The sequence below is a fragment of the Silene latifolia genome, chromosome 4, assembly GCF_048544455.1.
Source record: "Silene latifolia isolate original U9 population chromosome 4, ASM4854445v1, whole genome shotgun sequence".
In the NCBI taxonomy this organism is placed as follows: Eukaryota; Viridiplantae; Streptophyta; class Magnoliopsida; order Caryophyllales; family Caryophyllaceae; genus Silene; species Silene latifolia.
Genome location: NC_133529.1, coordinates 12,023,059 through 12,039,400, shown reverse-complemented (window position 1 = coordinate 12,039,400; position 16,342 = coordinate 12,023,059). Strand labels below are relative to the sequence as shown.

At 38.1% G+C, this 16,342-nt stretch overlaps 1 protein-coding gene and 1 long non-coding RNA gene across 2 annotated transcripts; both read right to left on the bottom strand.

Annotated features, from left to right (window-relative positions):
- Positions 1 to 2,542: 2,542 nt before the first annotated feature.
- Positions 2,543 to 4,434, bottom strand: LOC141652077 (putative protease Do-like 14). The gene is made up of 7 exons (XM_074459726.1): positions 4,314 to 4,434; positions 4,136 to 4,211; positions 3,909 to 4,042; positions 3,697 to 3,817; positions 3,508 to 3,600; positions 3,231 to 3,355; positions 2,543 to 2,763 (listed from the first exon to the last, which is right to left on the bottom strand). Exons 1-7 carry the CDS (start codon positions 4,334 to 4,336, stop codon positions 2,745 to 2,747), a joined length of 591 nt encoding a protein of 196 aa, XP_074315827.1. The 5' UTR covers positions 4,337 to 4,434; the 3' UTR covers positions 2,543 to 2,744.
- A 3-nt stretch (positions 4,435 to 4,437) lies between these two features.
- LOC141652079 (uncharacterized) lies at positions 4,438 to 4,969 on the bottom strand. The gene is made up of 3 exons (XR_012546960.1): positions 4,909 to 4,969; positions 4,680 to 4,819; positions 4,438 to 4,573 (listed from the first exon to the last, which is right to left on the bottom strand). It is a non-coding gene; the product is annotated as an uncharacterized LOC141652079 (long non-coding RNA).
- Between the last annotated feature and the right edge of the window lie 11,373 nt (positions 4,970 to 16,342).

Genomic DNA, 16,342 nt, shown 5'->3' with positions numbered 1-16,342 from the left:
GGTCGGGATTTATGATCGGTCAAAGTTTATTCGTTAAAAAAACTTTGACCAACAATAACTACCGGCTACAAGTTCAAAAATCGGTGATTTTTTTTTTTCAAATTCAAGGCCTTGACGAGATAATTGGTTTGAAAAAAAATACCGTTTTCTGAACTCGTAACAGAGAATTATTGTCGGTAACAGTTTTTTTGTGAAAAACGAGATGTACACTTTAGAAAACGAAAAAGTTCAAGAGTACACGAGAGAATATCCCAAAAAAAAAAGATAAACAGTGCAGATTCCAAATTTGATATTAAGTGTCCCTAATATTTTCATCCTAATCAATTGTCTCCATCATAAAAAAAACACTCTCTCTATCCCGGCCATTTGTTTACCTTTAGTTTGACACAAAGACCAAGGAGAAAAGAGGGGTCCAATTATTAAATGTCTTAACTAAGACATCTCAAATAGAATACGTAAACAAATAAATGATCGGAACATAGAGAGCTGTAACACCCCATGAGATTATGAGATTAAGTTGTCCTGCATCAGGAAAATAAGGAACTTATTGATATGTTTATAGAGGAATCTACCAAGAACTTAGTAAGAAGACCTTGTACTTTTGGGCTTAAGTAATGACAAAATAATGGTCTAAAAGTACTAATCTCATCTTATTGAGGTTGTATTACGACGGTGGTGAGTCGAGTTCTTATAAATGGTATCAGAGCAACCCCGTGACTGTGTGGTGAGCCTGTGATCAGGAGTACTCGGGTCATCCATTTAGGGGGGGGGGGGGGGATTCTGGGATTGGTTGCGGTGGGCTTTAAGCCACAACGTGGACGTTGTGTTCTGTAAGTGAAGGAGTTATAACACCTCATAAGGCTATGAGAATAAGTTGTCTCACAATGGAAAAATAAGGAGCTTATGATATATTTATAAAGAATTCCACCAATCACTTGGTAAATAACAAGTTAATGCATTGTACTTTTAGGTTTAAGTGCCCATCTTATTGGGGTTGTGTTACAACAGTGGTAGATCGGATTGTTATAGAGGTAACTAACAAGAACAAACTAATTTTAATGGACCTAACTTAATTAAACTTAATAAAGTCCCCGGTTGTTTCCCTTTATCGTTGTTTTTTTACCCATTCCCATTTTCTTTCCTTTCTCCATTCTACCCCATTACCTCAAATCCCTATTCCCCCACTATCACTACCACAACTGGCGGCACCACCCTACCCCACTATCGACGCTGCTCCACACCCTTTGTCATCGGTGATGCTTCTTGCCTCTTCCACGTCGGCATTTCACCACCTTAACCTTGTCTGAGCTTCGTCAGAACCCTAGACCCTCCTATACAGAACCACGACTCGTCATAAAAAAACACATTCCCACACTGAATTCCCATACTCCACCCCCCAAAACACCAGATTGGATGGCAGTGAGCTGCCTTGGTGGGAGTGGTGTCAGTGGCGGAACCAGGATTGGGCGAAAATTTTCAACGGGAGTGGAAGGGTAATATTATAAGAAACCTTGAAAAAATTCGAAAATTTTAATTAAAAATTTCAAACGTCAGCGGGGGCTTTGTGGAGGTTTATTAGGTTTTCATGTTTTGGGTTAGATGAGTTATTATTTTTCTTAACCAAACTATTATTTTCATTATAAGGAATTCATTTCCTTTCCATCGCCCACAATTCTCTTTTCTTTTCCCTTATACGAATCGTACGCCTCTATGTGAATTAAATCCAAAATGACCGATCGCTTACAATGGACATCATAAGACAAAACCAGTAGTATCACTAGTTATATCACTAGTTAGCTTCTTAACAGTAATAAACAATGGAAACAAGAACATAGAAATACATAATCAACAATCAACATTCCTATTAGAAATAGAAATATCTCTCAATAATGGTAAATATAATAATATCGATATTATTCTTGATTACGGTATATCACAAGATACCGTAATCTCCTAACCATTCCCACTTTTCTTTCATCCAAATCTCAAGAAAATAAAAAACTAAAAATTTGAGTAACTAATTTATGTTAGCGTCATACATTTTTCTCTTCGAGCCATTCTATTAAGTCTATGACATTCTTTCCGTCTTAATCATTTTCAATGGATTAGTAGATTGTGAAAATATTTAAGAACATTCCCTACTATTTGAGAATACAAAAGAACGTTTGTCATTGCTAGACTTAGAACCAAAAATCTTGTTGTCGAGTGAAGATGCAATGAGGCCGGTGCTCAAGAACAAACCATTTTTCGTTTGACTACTATTGTCGTTCTTACTTTAGGATACCTAATTAAAGATGGAAAATGAGGTTCATGCCACCAAAAGATTACAGATCGACTTTGATCCCAGTGCGGATCTTCTGTCCCATTTTATGTCTCATCTTGTGTCCCATTATTTTTCCTATTGACACATAATGCATTTGATATATATTATTACCATTTTTATTTCCTTATGTGTAATGTGTCAAGATCTTAAGGCAGTGTAACACAAGATGGGACATAAAAGTGAGACAGGTGATCTCAATTGCTTTGATCCCTACTTAGAGCGAGTTCATACTAACAAAACATTACGGAGTACATTTACAGGCAGATAGAATGCAAAGGAAGTATTATTAACTTGCGCCTCCATAAATCAAGTTACAAAAAATAATCTTCAAACTTCTCATAATCAAAGAATTATTACCACAATATGTAGTTTTACCGAAAAATTTAAGCTTGCTCTTGATCGACTAGCTTCATCATTTTTTCTAATGATATCGTGGCCACCTAACAAAACAAAATAAACCAATTACGAAACATGAAATCTTACATTACATAGGATAAAATTAATGGCCGTATAACTTGAATAGAACAAAATCATCATTCAACTTATATAACAAATTTTATATATCGTGGACTTTTATTTTTAAAATGTGATTATTTACTTAAATCTCTCTAGGCTTTGATGTTAAACGACCCCAAATCACAAGGCTCTCCTGTTATTGTAAACAAGAAAAAACTTGTATGTTGTAAACAAGAACATACTCCCTCCGTCCCGGTCATTTGTTGTCCTTTTGTTTTGGCACAAAGACCAAGAAAAGAGGAGAGAGACAATTAATAAATGACATGTGGATCAAATTGAGTGTGAATGAGCAAATTGTTCATCAAATGCATTCCTAAAATAGAAAGAACAACAAATGACTGAGACACCCAAAAATAGAAAAGGACAACAAATGACCGGGACGGGGGAGTACTTGTTTAATTCATTGGGTGTAGCATCGCCGACCACCATACTAATGTTTTCAATAGCATTAAGGCTAACCCGAACAACTTGTAATTCCACGGCATCTCCAACCTTCTCGAACAACCAGTTCCACAACTGAAACAATTCATAAAAAGTTGTTAGTTAAATAATCTATCCGTTTCAATCATTTATTTACTTATTTTATTTTTTGTAAAAGGTATTTTGACCAAAGTTAAACAAATGATGTAGACGGTGACAAGTGGAAGTATAAATTATGGTGTATTCACCTCTAAGAAACTTTTGATTGATTTCCCGTCACATTTTACTATGACGTCGTCTTCAAGCAAGCCTGCTGTTTGAGCATAAGACCCTTGTAGTACCTATTAAGTATATAAAAAAAGCAGTTATAACACAACATTGAAACAATACTGTGCATAGTAATTGAGTAAAATCTAGGAAATTCAGGAAATATTTACCTTCATCACGCGAACACCATCAGTGATGTTTGGAAATTTTGCTAAAAAATTCTCTATGAACGGCAAAATAGCTGAATACAAGTGACTACCTTCGAACCCATAAGATGGATGACGCATTTCCCTATCATATACGGAGTATATAAGTATCATTATTACACTCCATCTCCGGTCTCCCAAGATAAAAAAATCAAGTTATTGATAAAGTTATGCACTTGAATTGTTTGTAATGGTTCCACCACTTGTATGCAATATTGATAGGTAAGAAAGGGGATGAACAAGCAACATCATAATAAGTGATGCTAAACACTTCTCCAGAAAGGTTAACCACAGGCGCTCCATCACCGCACTAAGAAATAAGAAAAATGAAGTTAAAATGTGTTAGGATTATGTTTGTTTACCGCTCAAAATAAACTTTAACCAATCAAAAAAAAAACTTTACTCGGCTCGTAGATGGGCATCTACTGACTGTCAGCAACTCAGTACAATCGTATATTTTAGGATCATGACGCTCCATGCTACAATTAACAAAGTTAACTGTCAATAGAGTTTTTAAACTTGCTTGATATTAAACTAATTATCTAAAATCAAAGAGAATATTGAAATTATGATTACTACACCTGAGAAATCCAGGGGATGCCATGCAATTGAATGGTTCGTAGAAGTATCGTCCAACTATTACCACAGCATCCCCGGGTTTGAGTTTTGTTGAGTCAGATGTTGCCTCAGCAACAAGATCAAGATCAATTTCAAGAAATAACAATTTTGCAGTCGGAAGACAAGATTTCGACTTAAATTGAACTATGAGAAGGTTGTAATGATAGTCATAGCAGCAAATTTCCGCAAGATAAGAATTACGATCAGACGAAATAACAACAATCTACACAAGAAACAACAATACATGGATTAGAAAGACGGAAGATACGTAGTACGAGTATTTCTTATCAATCTGTAAGAAACAAATAAATCAGCAATTTGAATAAAACCTTTAAGTCATCAGCTAAAATGTTATTAACATAATCGTCTTTTGTCGGCTGCCTAATGAGGTTCAACGAAGTCATAACCGTGTTTATATTTCTAGCAGATTCAACAATTGTTCCGCAACCTTGAGAGATCATGTTCTCACCTAAAAAATGGAACAATACGGAGATATTATAAATCCGCTACTGAGAATGACAAATAAATCGGAAAATTAATGCACAATAATGTATGTACCTGAAAAAGACACAAGGGAAACAGCAGAGGGAGAAGCCTTAAGAGCAGAGATTTTAGTAGTTGTTGGCAGTGATGCATTGAAAAGCAACAAACTCATTTTTGTTGTAAGAGTTTGTCCCACATCGGTGGGAAACTCCCCTTCTTTGATGTTTATATTGCTACCAATCACTGATGGGCTAAGAGATTGGTCCAAGGTGGGTTTTGTGTGTGTTTGTTGGGCCAGTGGGTTTGGGTCCAACACACGCGCGCGCGCTAGCTCGGCTCGGGCTCGGGTTTGGGCAGAGCACCTGCGGTGCAGGCCAAAGGCCCCCTTTTACCTTTTTGGGCTTTTGAGTGCAAAGTGGACTGTGTAACAAACTGCTATGAGAATCAGTCCAATAAGACTATTAGTGGGCGCTGTTGTGGAGCAGTTTCTGCTCATCGTTCCAAGTCTCTCAGTTCCGAGTGGGCGGAACTGCGTCGAGGCTGTAGTGTTAACCTTGGGGAACTACCGCACTGGCGACCGATCGCCACCACGGTCGTCGTTTTGAGAAATAGTTTTCAAGGCAGTGGTTTATACACGGCACTACATTCGGGGTTATTCTTTCTCATCGCTTCTAATTTCGTCTTCGACTGGTATATCTATTCTCCTCCTGTTTTCGCATCTTTCGAATAACAATTTGAAAACTATTTAGTTGCTGTAACTATGTCTGTTATGTCGAAAATTGCTCCTGAATTGGCGAAATTGGAGTCGTTAGACGGTCACAATTATAAGTGTTGGTCCCAGAAACTTTTGATGTATGTTGAGCAGTTAGAAATTGATTATGTTTTATTTAATGACCCGCCTAAACCTATCACCACTACTGATGTTGAGACGACCCCTCCTGTTGCAAAAGATGTTAAGTCTAATGAAGAGGACATTGCGAAATTTGTAAAGGATAACAAAACTGCTAGGTGGCATATTCTGAATAATATGACAAACACCCTTTTCGACTTATTTGCTGTGAATAAGTCTGCTAAGTTTATTTGGGAGTCTTTAGAAACTAAGTATGGGGTGATGATCTTTGGGAAAAAGAAGTATGTTGTGGGAAAATGGTTGGGATTTCAGATGGCTGACGGGAAACCCATCATGGATCAAGTCCATGTCTATGAAAACTTATGTGCTGATGTTGTGAATGAGGGCATGAAACTTGATGATATTTTCGTAGCTAATGTTCTGCTAGAGAAATTCCCTCCCTCCTGGTCTGATTACCGAAACCAACTTAAGCATAAAAAGAAAGACCTGTCCCTTAAAGAACTCATTGGACATATGAGGACCGAGGAGGCTAATCGCCTTAAAGACCTTCCTGCTAGTCAATCTGTGACTGTTGCTGCTGTTAAAGCTAATTTGGTTGAATCTGGTGGTCCGTCTAATGCTGAGAATTATAAGGGTAAGGGTAAGGCCAAGGTTGGTCGGGGTAAGAACCGGGTCCTGCTAAGAAGAATGGTCCAGGGAAGCATAACAAACCGGTTCCTAAGATTCGAAAAATTCTAAGGGTCCTATTGTCTCTATGTGTGCGGAAAAGTCGGTCACAAAGCCTACCAATGTTCGAGAAGAAATCTGCTGAGGCCAATGTTGCTTGATGATGATGTTATTGCACCGTGGTTGTGGAAGCTAATATGGTGGGTAATGTTCTTTGAATGGGTCTTGATATCTGGAGCTTCGAGACACCTCTCGTCTTTGATAGGGGTTTATTTGCCGAGTTCGAGGAAGTTGCGATGGGGAATGCGTCTACATGGGTAATTCTTCATCTCGCAAAGATTACAGCAAAGGCAAGATCTTTCTCAAACTCACCTCGGGAAAACACTTGCTCTCGCAATGTTTTATTTGTACCCTCATTGCGTCGAAACCTTGTGTCCGGTGCCTTGCTAAACAAAGTCGGTTTGAAACTTGTTTTTGAGGCCGACAAGGTGGTAATGTCGCGTAATGGGGAATTTGTGGGCAAGGGTTATCTTTCCGGGGGTCTTTTTGTATTGAACACCGAATCTGCTATTAATAATATTGCATCTTCTTCCTCGCTTATATCGCCGAGTCTATTGATATTTGGCATGGTAGGTTAGGTCATGTGAATGTGGATTATATTAAAAAACTTAGAACTATGAGTTTAATTCCGAGTTTGACGAGTCAAGAATTCTCTAAATGTGCTAGTTGTGTTGAGGCTAAGTTTACAAAGAAACCTAGTAAACCTGTGACTACTAGGAACACGAGTCTTCTTGAGTTAATTCACACCGACCTAGTTGACTTCAAAAATGTTGCAAGTAGAGGTGGCAAGAATTATTATGTTACGTTTATAGATGACTGTTCTAGATACACCCGTGTCTATTTGCTTAAGACTAAAGATGAAGCTGAACACTCTTTTATAAACTTTAAGAATGAAGTTGAGAACCAACTTGACAGAAAAATTAAAAGGGTAAGATCTGATAGAGGTGGTGAGTATAAATCCAGTTATCTAGCTGACTTCTGTGCTGCAAACGGTTTAATACATGAGACTAGTCCACCTTATTTACCCCAATTCAATGGTGTAGCTGAACGTAAAAATAGAACCTTAAAAGAAATGATGAATGCTATGCTTTTAAGTTCTGGCCTATCTGACGATATGTGGGGGGAAGCAATACTTTCTGCTTGTCACATTCTTAATCGTGTACCTCATAAGAAAATCGACAAGACCCCCTATGAGATTTGGAAGGGCTATCCTCCTAACCTAAGTTACCTTAGAGTGTGGGGGTGTTTGGCTAAAGTGGGCTTACCTGACTTTAGGAGACCTACCGTTGGACCTAAGACCTATGATTGTGTGTTTATAGGTTATGCTCAAAATAGCTCTGCTTATAGATTTATGTCTTTGAGTGACCGTTCTATATCTGAGGCTAGAGATGCCGAATTCTTTGAGCATGTTTTTCCTTTTCATAAAACTGTTGTACCATCTCCTAGTTTACCCGTTGCATCTTCGATATGTCTTCACATGCTAGTGCTAGCACTTCTAGTGATGTTTCATTGAACCTAGAAGAAGTAAAAGACCTAGATGCCCAAAGAACTTTGGTGATGATTATGATACAACTATGTTGTCCAACTAGGATACACTTTGTTTGTGCTAGTGATGAGTTTGTTTCAGCCTTTTTAATAGAAGATGACCCAAAAACTTATAGTGAGGCAATGAAATCCATTGATGCTAATTTTTGGAAAGATGCTATTAAAAGTGAACTTGACTCTATTGTGTCAAATCAGACTTGGGAGTTGACTGATTTACCTAAAGGTAGTAAACCCATTACGAGTAAATGGATCTTTAAAAAGAAAATGAGACCTGACGGTACAATAGAGAGGTTCAAAGCTAGACTTGTAGTTAGAGGCTTTACACAAAATAAGGGTATTGATTATTTTGATACTTACTCTCCTGTGACCAAAATTTCGACTATTAGGACTCTTGTCGCCTTAGCTGCTATTCATAACCTTGTTATACATCAGATGGATGTTAAAACTGCCTTTTTGAATGGTGAACTAAGGGAAGAGATCTATATGTCTCAACCTGAAGGTTTTGTGATTGAGGGTCAAGAGAGTAAAGTGTGTAAGCTGAACAAGTCTCTTTATGGATCGAAACAAGCACCTAAACAAACAAAGTATGAGAAATTTAACAACACTTTGATAAGTAATGGGTATGTGGTTAACAATTACGATTCATGTGTTTATTCAAAAATGATGGGATCTGATTGTGTAATTATATGCCTATATGTTGATGACATGTTAATACTTGGTAATAATTTGGAGGTCATAATTAGAACCAAAGATTTTTTGTCATCACAATTTGAGATGAAGGACTTAGGAGAAGGCGATGTGATCCTAGGAGTTAAGGTCATCCGAAACCCCAATGGAATCTGTCTAAGTCAATCTCATTATGTTGAAAAAGTGTTGAGAAAGTTTAACTGCTTTGATGATGTGTCTGCTAGAACACCCTATGATCCTAGTGTACACTTGTGTAAAAACTTGGGCAAGAGTGTTTCCCAAGAAGAGTATGCTAAAATCCTAGGTAGTGTGATGTTTTTAATGAACCGTACTCGACCGGATATTGCTTATGCGAGTTAGTAGATCGAGTCGTTATACACATAACCCTAGTAATGAACACTGGAATGCTCTTAAGTCGTTTACTAAAATACCTAAAAGGAACAGTTGACTTATGTTTGCATTATAGTAAATTTCTGCTTTGTGTTAGAGGGATATTGTGATGCGAACGGGTTGCGAGTAACGATGAGATCTGTTCTACTAGTGGTTATGTCTTTACCATGGGTGGAGGTGCTATATCGTGGAAGTCCTCAAAAGCAGACTTGTATCGCACGCTCTACCATGGAATCGAGTTCATAGCTCTTGAGTTGGCGGAGACAAGAGGTGAATGGTTGAGAAACCTTTTAGGCGATATACCGGTGTGGGGCGGACGGCTAACACCGGTCTCCCTACACCGTGACTCGCAGTCGCTATTGGTGTTGCAAAGAATAGTGTCTACAATTCAAAGAAGAGACACATTCGAATAAGGCATGCTTTGCGATTAGACAACTCCAAGACAATGGAGTGATTGCTTTGGACTATGTGAAGTCCGAAAACAATCTTGCCGATCCCTTTACTAAAGGGTCAAGGCTAGGAGACTAGTCGTTGATACGTCGAGGGGAATGGGGCTTAAGTCCTTAGGTCAAGAGTGAGACTTGACTAAGTTTAAAGCTTCTATTCCTATGGCGTTGTATGATTCATAGCCTTAATGGTGGTGCTTTTGAGACGCACTTGATGGATCATACACCAGGTTGGACTTAGGTCCTTAATGACTCATGTGAGAAGTGTTATTGAAAAGCACTTGAGTCACCTACGTAGGTGTAACGATCATTAGACTATGAGAAGTCTTCCGAACACATCTATTAGTACCGAGGTAAACGCATAACTCTAAAAGAGCGCGTTGCACTTTCGAACGATCTTAATCAAAGGTATGATATGTGTTGTGGGGGGTATCGACCGAAGCTCGCTAGGAATTCAAATCGCAAGATATTCGCTCGCTGTAAGTAAGTTGTTTCCTCATTGCACTAAAGTGTCAATTCAAATCGAAAGATATTGATACCTAAGTATCCAATCCTTCCTTTACCCAGGTTTTTCTTAGTTCTTTTCTTCACCATCGGTGGGGATTGTTGGCGATGATGCATTGAAAAGCAACAAACTCATTTTTGTTGTAAGAGTTTGTCCCACATCGGTGGGAAACTCCCCTTCTTTGATGTTTATATTGCTACCAATCACTGATGGGCTAAGAGATTGGTCCAAGGTGGATTTTGTGTGTGTTTGTTGGGCCAGTGGGTTTGGGTCCAACACACACACGCGCGCCTGCGCCCGGCCCGGCTCGGGTTTGGGTTTGGGTAGAGCACTGCGGTGCGGGCAAAGGCCCCCTTTTACCTTTTTGGGCTTTTGAGTGCAAAGTGGATCGTGTAACAAATCTATGAGAATCGGTCCAATAAGACCGTTAGTGGGCGCTGTTTACTCTCCACTAATCACGTCTTTTGACCTGCGATTATGTGGAGGCGATTTATCATCTGTTGCTCTATTTTGCTATAAATAGAGCAACTCATCTCAGTTTATACACATCGAAAAATCACTCTTCTCCTCTCTTTCTCTCTGTTGTTCAATTCTAATAAATTTCTGGGTACTGTTTATATATCGTTCCAAGTCTCTCAGTTCCGAGTGGGCGGAACTGCGTCGAGGCTGTAGTGTTAACCTTGGGGAACTACCGGCACTAGCTGATCGCCACCACGGTCGTACCGGAGAAATAGTTTTCAAGGCAGTGGTTTATACACGGCACTACATTCGGGGTTATTCTTTCTCATCGCTTCTAATTTCGTCTTCGACTGGTATATCTATTCTCCTCCTGTTTTCGCATCTTTCGAATAACAGTAGTGATATCTAAGTCATAAACTCCGCGAAACTTTGGTCGTTTCCTAGTCGATTTTCGCAAGCTATCATGCTCAGATTCAGCTGTACAATGTGACAAAGTTTCCAATATCAGTAACAAATTCTCTAATACTGAAATATATATACTGAAAATTAAAAGATTTATGGAATTAATTACAAAATTCATAGACAGCAACTGAAGATTCTTCCAATTGATCAAAACTTCTCTTCTCTCTTTTATCCATTGTCTGCGAAAAGCCGAAAATAAATAAAATCATCAAAAACAAAGTAGAAAGCTTTTATATCGCATAAAGTTGACATCTTTGTTAGAAAATCAGTACAAAGTAAAGAGCTTTAGCATGGATACAGTTGAATTACGTAAGAAAATAGAGTTATTTCATATTTTCATGGAAATTACTAAAGTTTAAGCTTAAGCATTGGAAAAGGCTGAATTCTAAGTTAGAAATCAGTATGATAAATTGATAATGGTATTAAGGTCCATAACAGCACAATTCTGTAAGAAAACGCTATGAAATTTTTGAAATTAAGTTGAATACGGAGTAATAAGTAATAAAAACCATATACATTATACAGGAGAAAGAGAGAAAGATACACATACAATAAACAGTGGATGTTCTTTCTAAACTTTAAGACGGTTTTCAGTAGACAGTTTCCATGTATACGGTAGACCTAGATCGTTCTTAAATTAAGGTCCAAGGGTAGGAGGAGGAGTTGGACACGGCCCACGAATGGGGAGGTGAAACTTAATGTTGATGCTAGTGTGGGCGAGGAGGTGGGAGTTGGGTTAGGTGTTGTTTGTAGGGATGAAAGGGGAATGGTGCAATGGGCGGTTACGGAGCAAAGGAGAGGATGTATGGAGCCACGTGATGCGGAGGCGATGCTAGTGGGAATTAAGGAAGCTGCGAGACGAGGATACAGACGTATTACTGTGGAAAGCGACTGCGAGCTGCTAATAGATATGTTGAAGAAGGGTTCGCTTGGACGATGCGGGTTTCACTTGATAGTTGATGATAAATTTACTTATTGTAATGGTTTTGGTTCGATTAGATGGTCGTTTGCTCGTAGGGAATTTAATAGAGTCGCTCATGAGCTTGCTCGGGTTACGCCATGGCAAGTTGGTAGGAGGGTTTGGTCACATAATATTCCTGTGTATATTGGTGACATTGCTGTTTACTTCAAAAAAAAAAATTGATTGTCCAACCCAAACTCTCAATTATTTGTTTAACTTTTATATTTTTTGTGAAATTATTTTAATCAAAGGTAAACAAATGATTGTGATAGAGGGAGTAATTGATTTGGGGTTTTATGATTTCAATTGATTTGGATGATTTTTTTTTGGGGTATGAATTAAACAAGGGTAGGAGTAAGTAATAAATAACGATAGTTTAGTATCTTAGTTAAGTTTAAGTCGTAAGTTTGTAAGTAGATCAGATTTAATAAAAATCGCCAGCTTAATCAATATTAGGTGTTAAAATTCCAAATTTAGTTGAAATTAAGGTGGTTGTTGGTCAAAAGGGACATATGGTGGTTATTTGTAAAATTTTCGCTAGATTTTAACCTTTTAGGGGGTGTTTGGTTCACGCGTGATATGGGTTTGGAATCGGGAATCATACATGGGTGGTATCGGGTTGGAACTTGATACCTCATACCTTGTGTTTGGGGGGTATGGGGTTAGAAATCAATCAAAGTTAAAAAATCTTCAAAATACAATATTTTTTATAATAATTTTTATATTATTAAATCATGTAGATAAAATTTAATCAAATAAATATATAAAAGGTTTTTTTACAATTGTTTTTATCACTTTTTAATATTTCTAATTTGATATCAAGGGTATCAATCTCATACCCACCCTCCTCCATGGGTATGAGAAACTCATACCTCATGGGTTTAAGGTATGGGTATGAAACCTTCATTTTCATCAAACAAACACATGGTATGGGTTTGATTCATTCTAAACCCATACCTTATACTTATATTGGGTGAACCAAACACCCCTTATAGTTTACATATTATGTTTTACATATTACTTATTATTTTAGTGTTCCACATCTCTGTAAAATGGTTTATATTATCACACCGTACAACCATATAACGAAAGGCTTTAGTGTCCTTATTATGGTGATTGGTGAAATTATTGTAGTGAGGGATTTTAGGTAAATAATCACTTAAATTTACAATAGTATTTATGTAAAAAAAAGTTTTATATAAGAATTGTTGTCATCAAAAACATACTCCCTCCGTCCCGGTTAATTATTGTTCTTTAGTTTTGGCACAAAGACCCAAGAAAAAGTAGAGGACCGATTATAAAATGACAAGTGGACTAAATTGATTGTGAAAGTTCAAATTGCTCATCAAATGTAATCCTAAAATAGAAAGGACGATAATTGATAAAGACACTCAAAATGGAATAGGATAACAAATGACCGCGATGGAGGGATTACTTAATTAGGCCTTGTTCTTTAGGACTTGAAGTCACTTAATTTAAGTTCGTTTCAGATCCTATAAGTTCAGTTGAAATCCTATAAGTTCAATTGAGTTCAGATCCTATAATTTCGGTTGAGTTCAAATCTTATAAGTTCAGCTCAGATCTTATAAGTTCAGTTCAGTTCACTTCAGATCCTATAAGTTCAGTTTAGATCCTATACGTCACTTAATTTAAGTTCACTTTAGATCCTATAAGTTTAGTTTAGTTCAGTTCAAATCCTATAAGTTCAGTTCAGTTAAGTCCAGATCATATAAGTTCAGTTCAGATCAGATCAGATCAGTTTTAGTCCAAAAGAACATGACCTAACTAAAACACACAAATTTTAATGGATCTAACTTAATAAGTTTTTTTTTTTTTTTTTTGACAGCAGTAAAGAAAATGTTCTTACAAAGTACCTACCCGACTCTCGGAGTCGGATTTATTACTACATTATTAGGAAAAGCAAATAAATTACAGATGGGGTTGACAACCAATAAAGGCTTCTTAGCAGGACGATCAGAGCTGCCCAATTGAGCGAACAATTCTTTTCTCTTCTTTAACAACTGACTCAGAGGAGTACCAAGATACACTTACGCCACGAGAACGTAGAAATTTATGGGAGAGAGATCTACTTTTTAAGAAAGTAGATAAATTGTGTCTTGGAGGTTCATCCCCTTTGCTTTGATTCCTCTTGGACGTGGTGATTCTCCGTCTCTCGTGCACATGATGAGTAGAGGGGTACCTATAAAACAGAGGAGTAAAAGGGGCGCTTGATGGCTTCTTAACTGAGAGAATCTTACACTTCTTAGGGTGAGCTACAAAGACGAAAGGCTGATGGTCATTAGAATCATCCTGAGCTTGGGGGACATGAGTACCGTGAGGGGAAATTGTCACAAACTGAAGATGCGCAAGACGTCCCGGCCCCAGTAGTGGACGAGCTCAAACTTACGCTAGGAATATCAGGTTCTACCTTGATAACATCGGAGGGGGTAATGTCTTCCTTCATTGCCCCCCTCATCATAGAATTTCCTTTTTTATAACCTCTCCTCTTTTTCTTCTTCCTCTTCTTCTTCTTTTGGTAACATTGTTCCTTTATAGTGTCTATCTCCTTAGTAGTCTCACCCTTAAGGATGTGAATTGTTAAAGTTGACAAATCACGTTTACGGTAAAAACTCACCGTTTTTCCTTCCAGCAACTTTTGATAAGAATTTGTTGGGATCCTTAAAGTAGAACTACCACCTCCCTTTTTGGAGAACTGAAGAACTGACTTATTAGCACAAATACTTTGAACCACCGTCTCTTCCATATTCACACTCTCAGTATCCCTTATACTCACATCACTTTGTTCTTCCACCACCTTCGTAACCACGCTTTCACCACTGTCATTTAAACCCACATCAGACGCCGAAACATGGACAGACTTCTTATTGTTCTTCTCCACGCAATCTTCATTAGCAACCTCCAGCACTCTTTTTCTATTTTCCTTTATGAGAAGGTGACCTTTTACCACCTCTAATTCCCTTAACACATCCTTATTACTTGGTTCCACCATTAAGGCCTGAACCAGATCCAATTCAGCTTTCGAAAACCTTTTCAACTTCATATAAGCAACCGCTCTACGAAAAAGTGCCTTAACATTACGAGAGAATGTGTTCAAAATCATGGAGCATAAACCCGAGGCAGCTCTGTATTCCTCAAGTTTCAGGGCACATGCAGCCATATTAGACATAAGAGAAACTGCAAGGTCAGATAACAATTGAATATCTTCACCTCCAATATCTCCCAAGCTCAGACTAAGTAATTTACAGCTTCATCATAACACTCCGCGGCACTATCAAAATCATTTTGCCTAAAAAGACCGGTCCCCTTATCTTTAAGCTCCTTCACCTCAGCTAAAATTAACGGAGCTGATCCCTGCAATTTCATAAAGTAGCCTAACATCCTATCCCCATTATTCTCCATAAACCCATCGCTGACATGGGCACTAGCAAAAGTTTCAAGAAACTTTTGATAAATGTTAGCGGAAGACATAGATACACAATTCCTAAGAAGGGATACAACACACCACAACACCGAACGACTCAGAAAAAACTGAAAAAACAGGAGCAAACCAGTACACCACAACATCGAACGACTCAGAAAAATTGGAAAAGGGAGAGACCCCTCGACAGAGAACAAAAACCAGCAATCAGATTGAATGAAAAACCCAGAAAAACAAGCTGATAGACAATAAACAAATCACCAAAGAAGACGATCGGAGAAGATGGAGTCTCCGGTGACTTAGCAGCCACGAATTAATCAACAATAGCGAGAAAACAGACGATTAAATTAAGGCGATAAAGGAAACAAATCCGAACCCTAAATGACAAAAATCAAGCTAGAGAGGAGAAACGGACCCGAACCCTAAAACAAAAACCAAAGAAGACGATCGGAGGATATGCGGTTGCCGGTTGTTGCAGGTGGGCGACTTAGCGAAAGTCCCCAAACCCCAGTCGCGATTGATAGATGAATACGAACACAAACGATTAAAATGAACAACTCACCGGATGGCAGTGAGAGGAAGAAGTATAAAAGGTTGAAATAGTCTCGTCGGCGACCCAAAGAGGCGACCGGAGAAGCCGCCGGCGAGGAGGTGGTCGATAATTGGGGGTTTTTTTATTTTGGGGGTTTTATTGATTTTCTCTCTCTTCGTGCTTCAGTAGTCCCTAACTTAATAAAGTTGAACCTAAACTAAGTGAATTAAATCCAAAATAATGCCCACACCAGTGGAGTCTCCTCGTCTCGTTCCACAAAAAAAAAAAAAGGTAAAATTTAGTTGTTAAAATTAGGGTGATTTTCAAGGGACTCGGGTTTAAGCGTCACCAACAGCGATCTTGTGGAATGTGGATATTATATTAACAACTTGTGAAGCTTGAGGGTATGCCTTCTAGACTTTGAGCATGTAACTCTCGCGTAATTTACCTGATATATCTGGAATTTATCCCGTGCGCACCAAAATAGCGAATACGATTCAAAATAAT

Coding starts and splice junctions, on each gene's coding strand:
- LOC141652077 (XM_074459726.1), bottom strand. CDS start 4,336: ATGGCATCCCCTGGATTTCTCAG. Junction 3,818..3,908: donor AACCATTACAAACAATTCAA/GTGCATAACTTT, acceptor CGTATATGATAG/GGAAATGCGTCATCCATCTT. Junction 3,601..3,696: donor ATGGTGTTCGCGTGATGAAG/GTAAATATTTCC, acceptor TATACTTAATAG/GTACTACAAGGGTCTTATGC.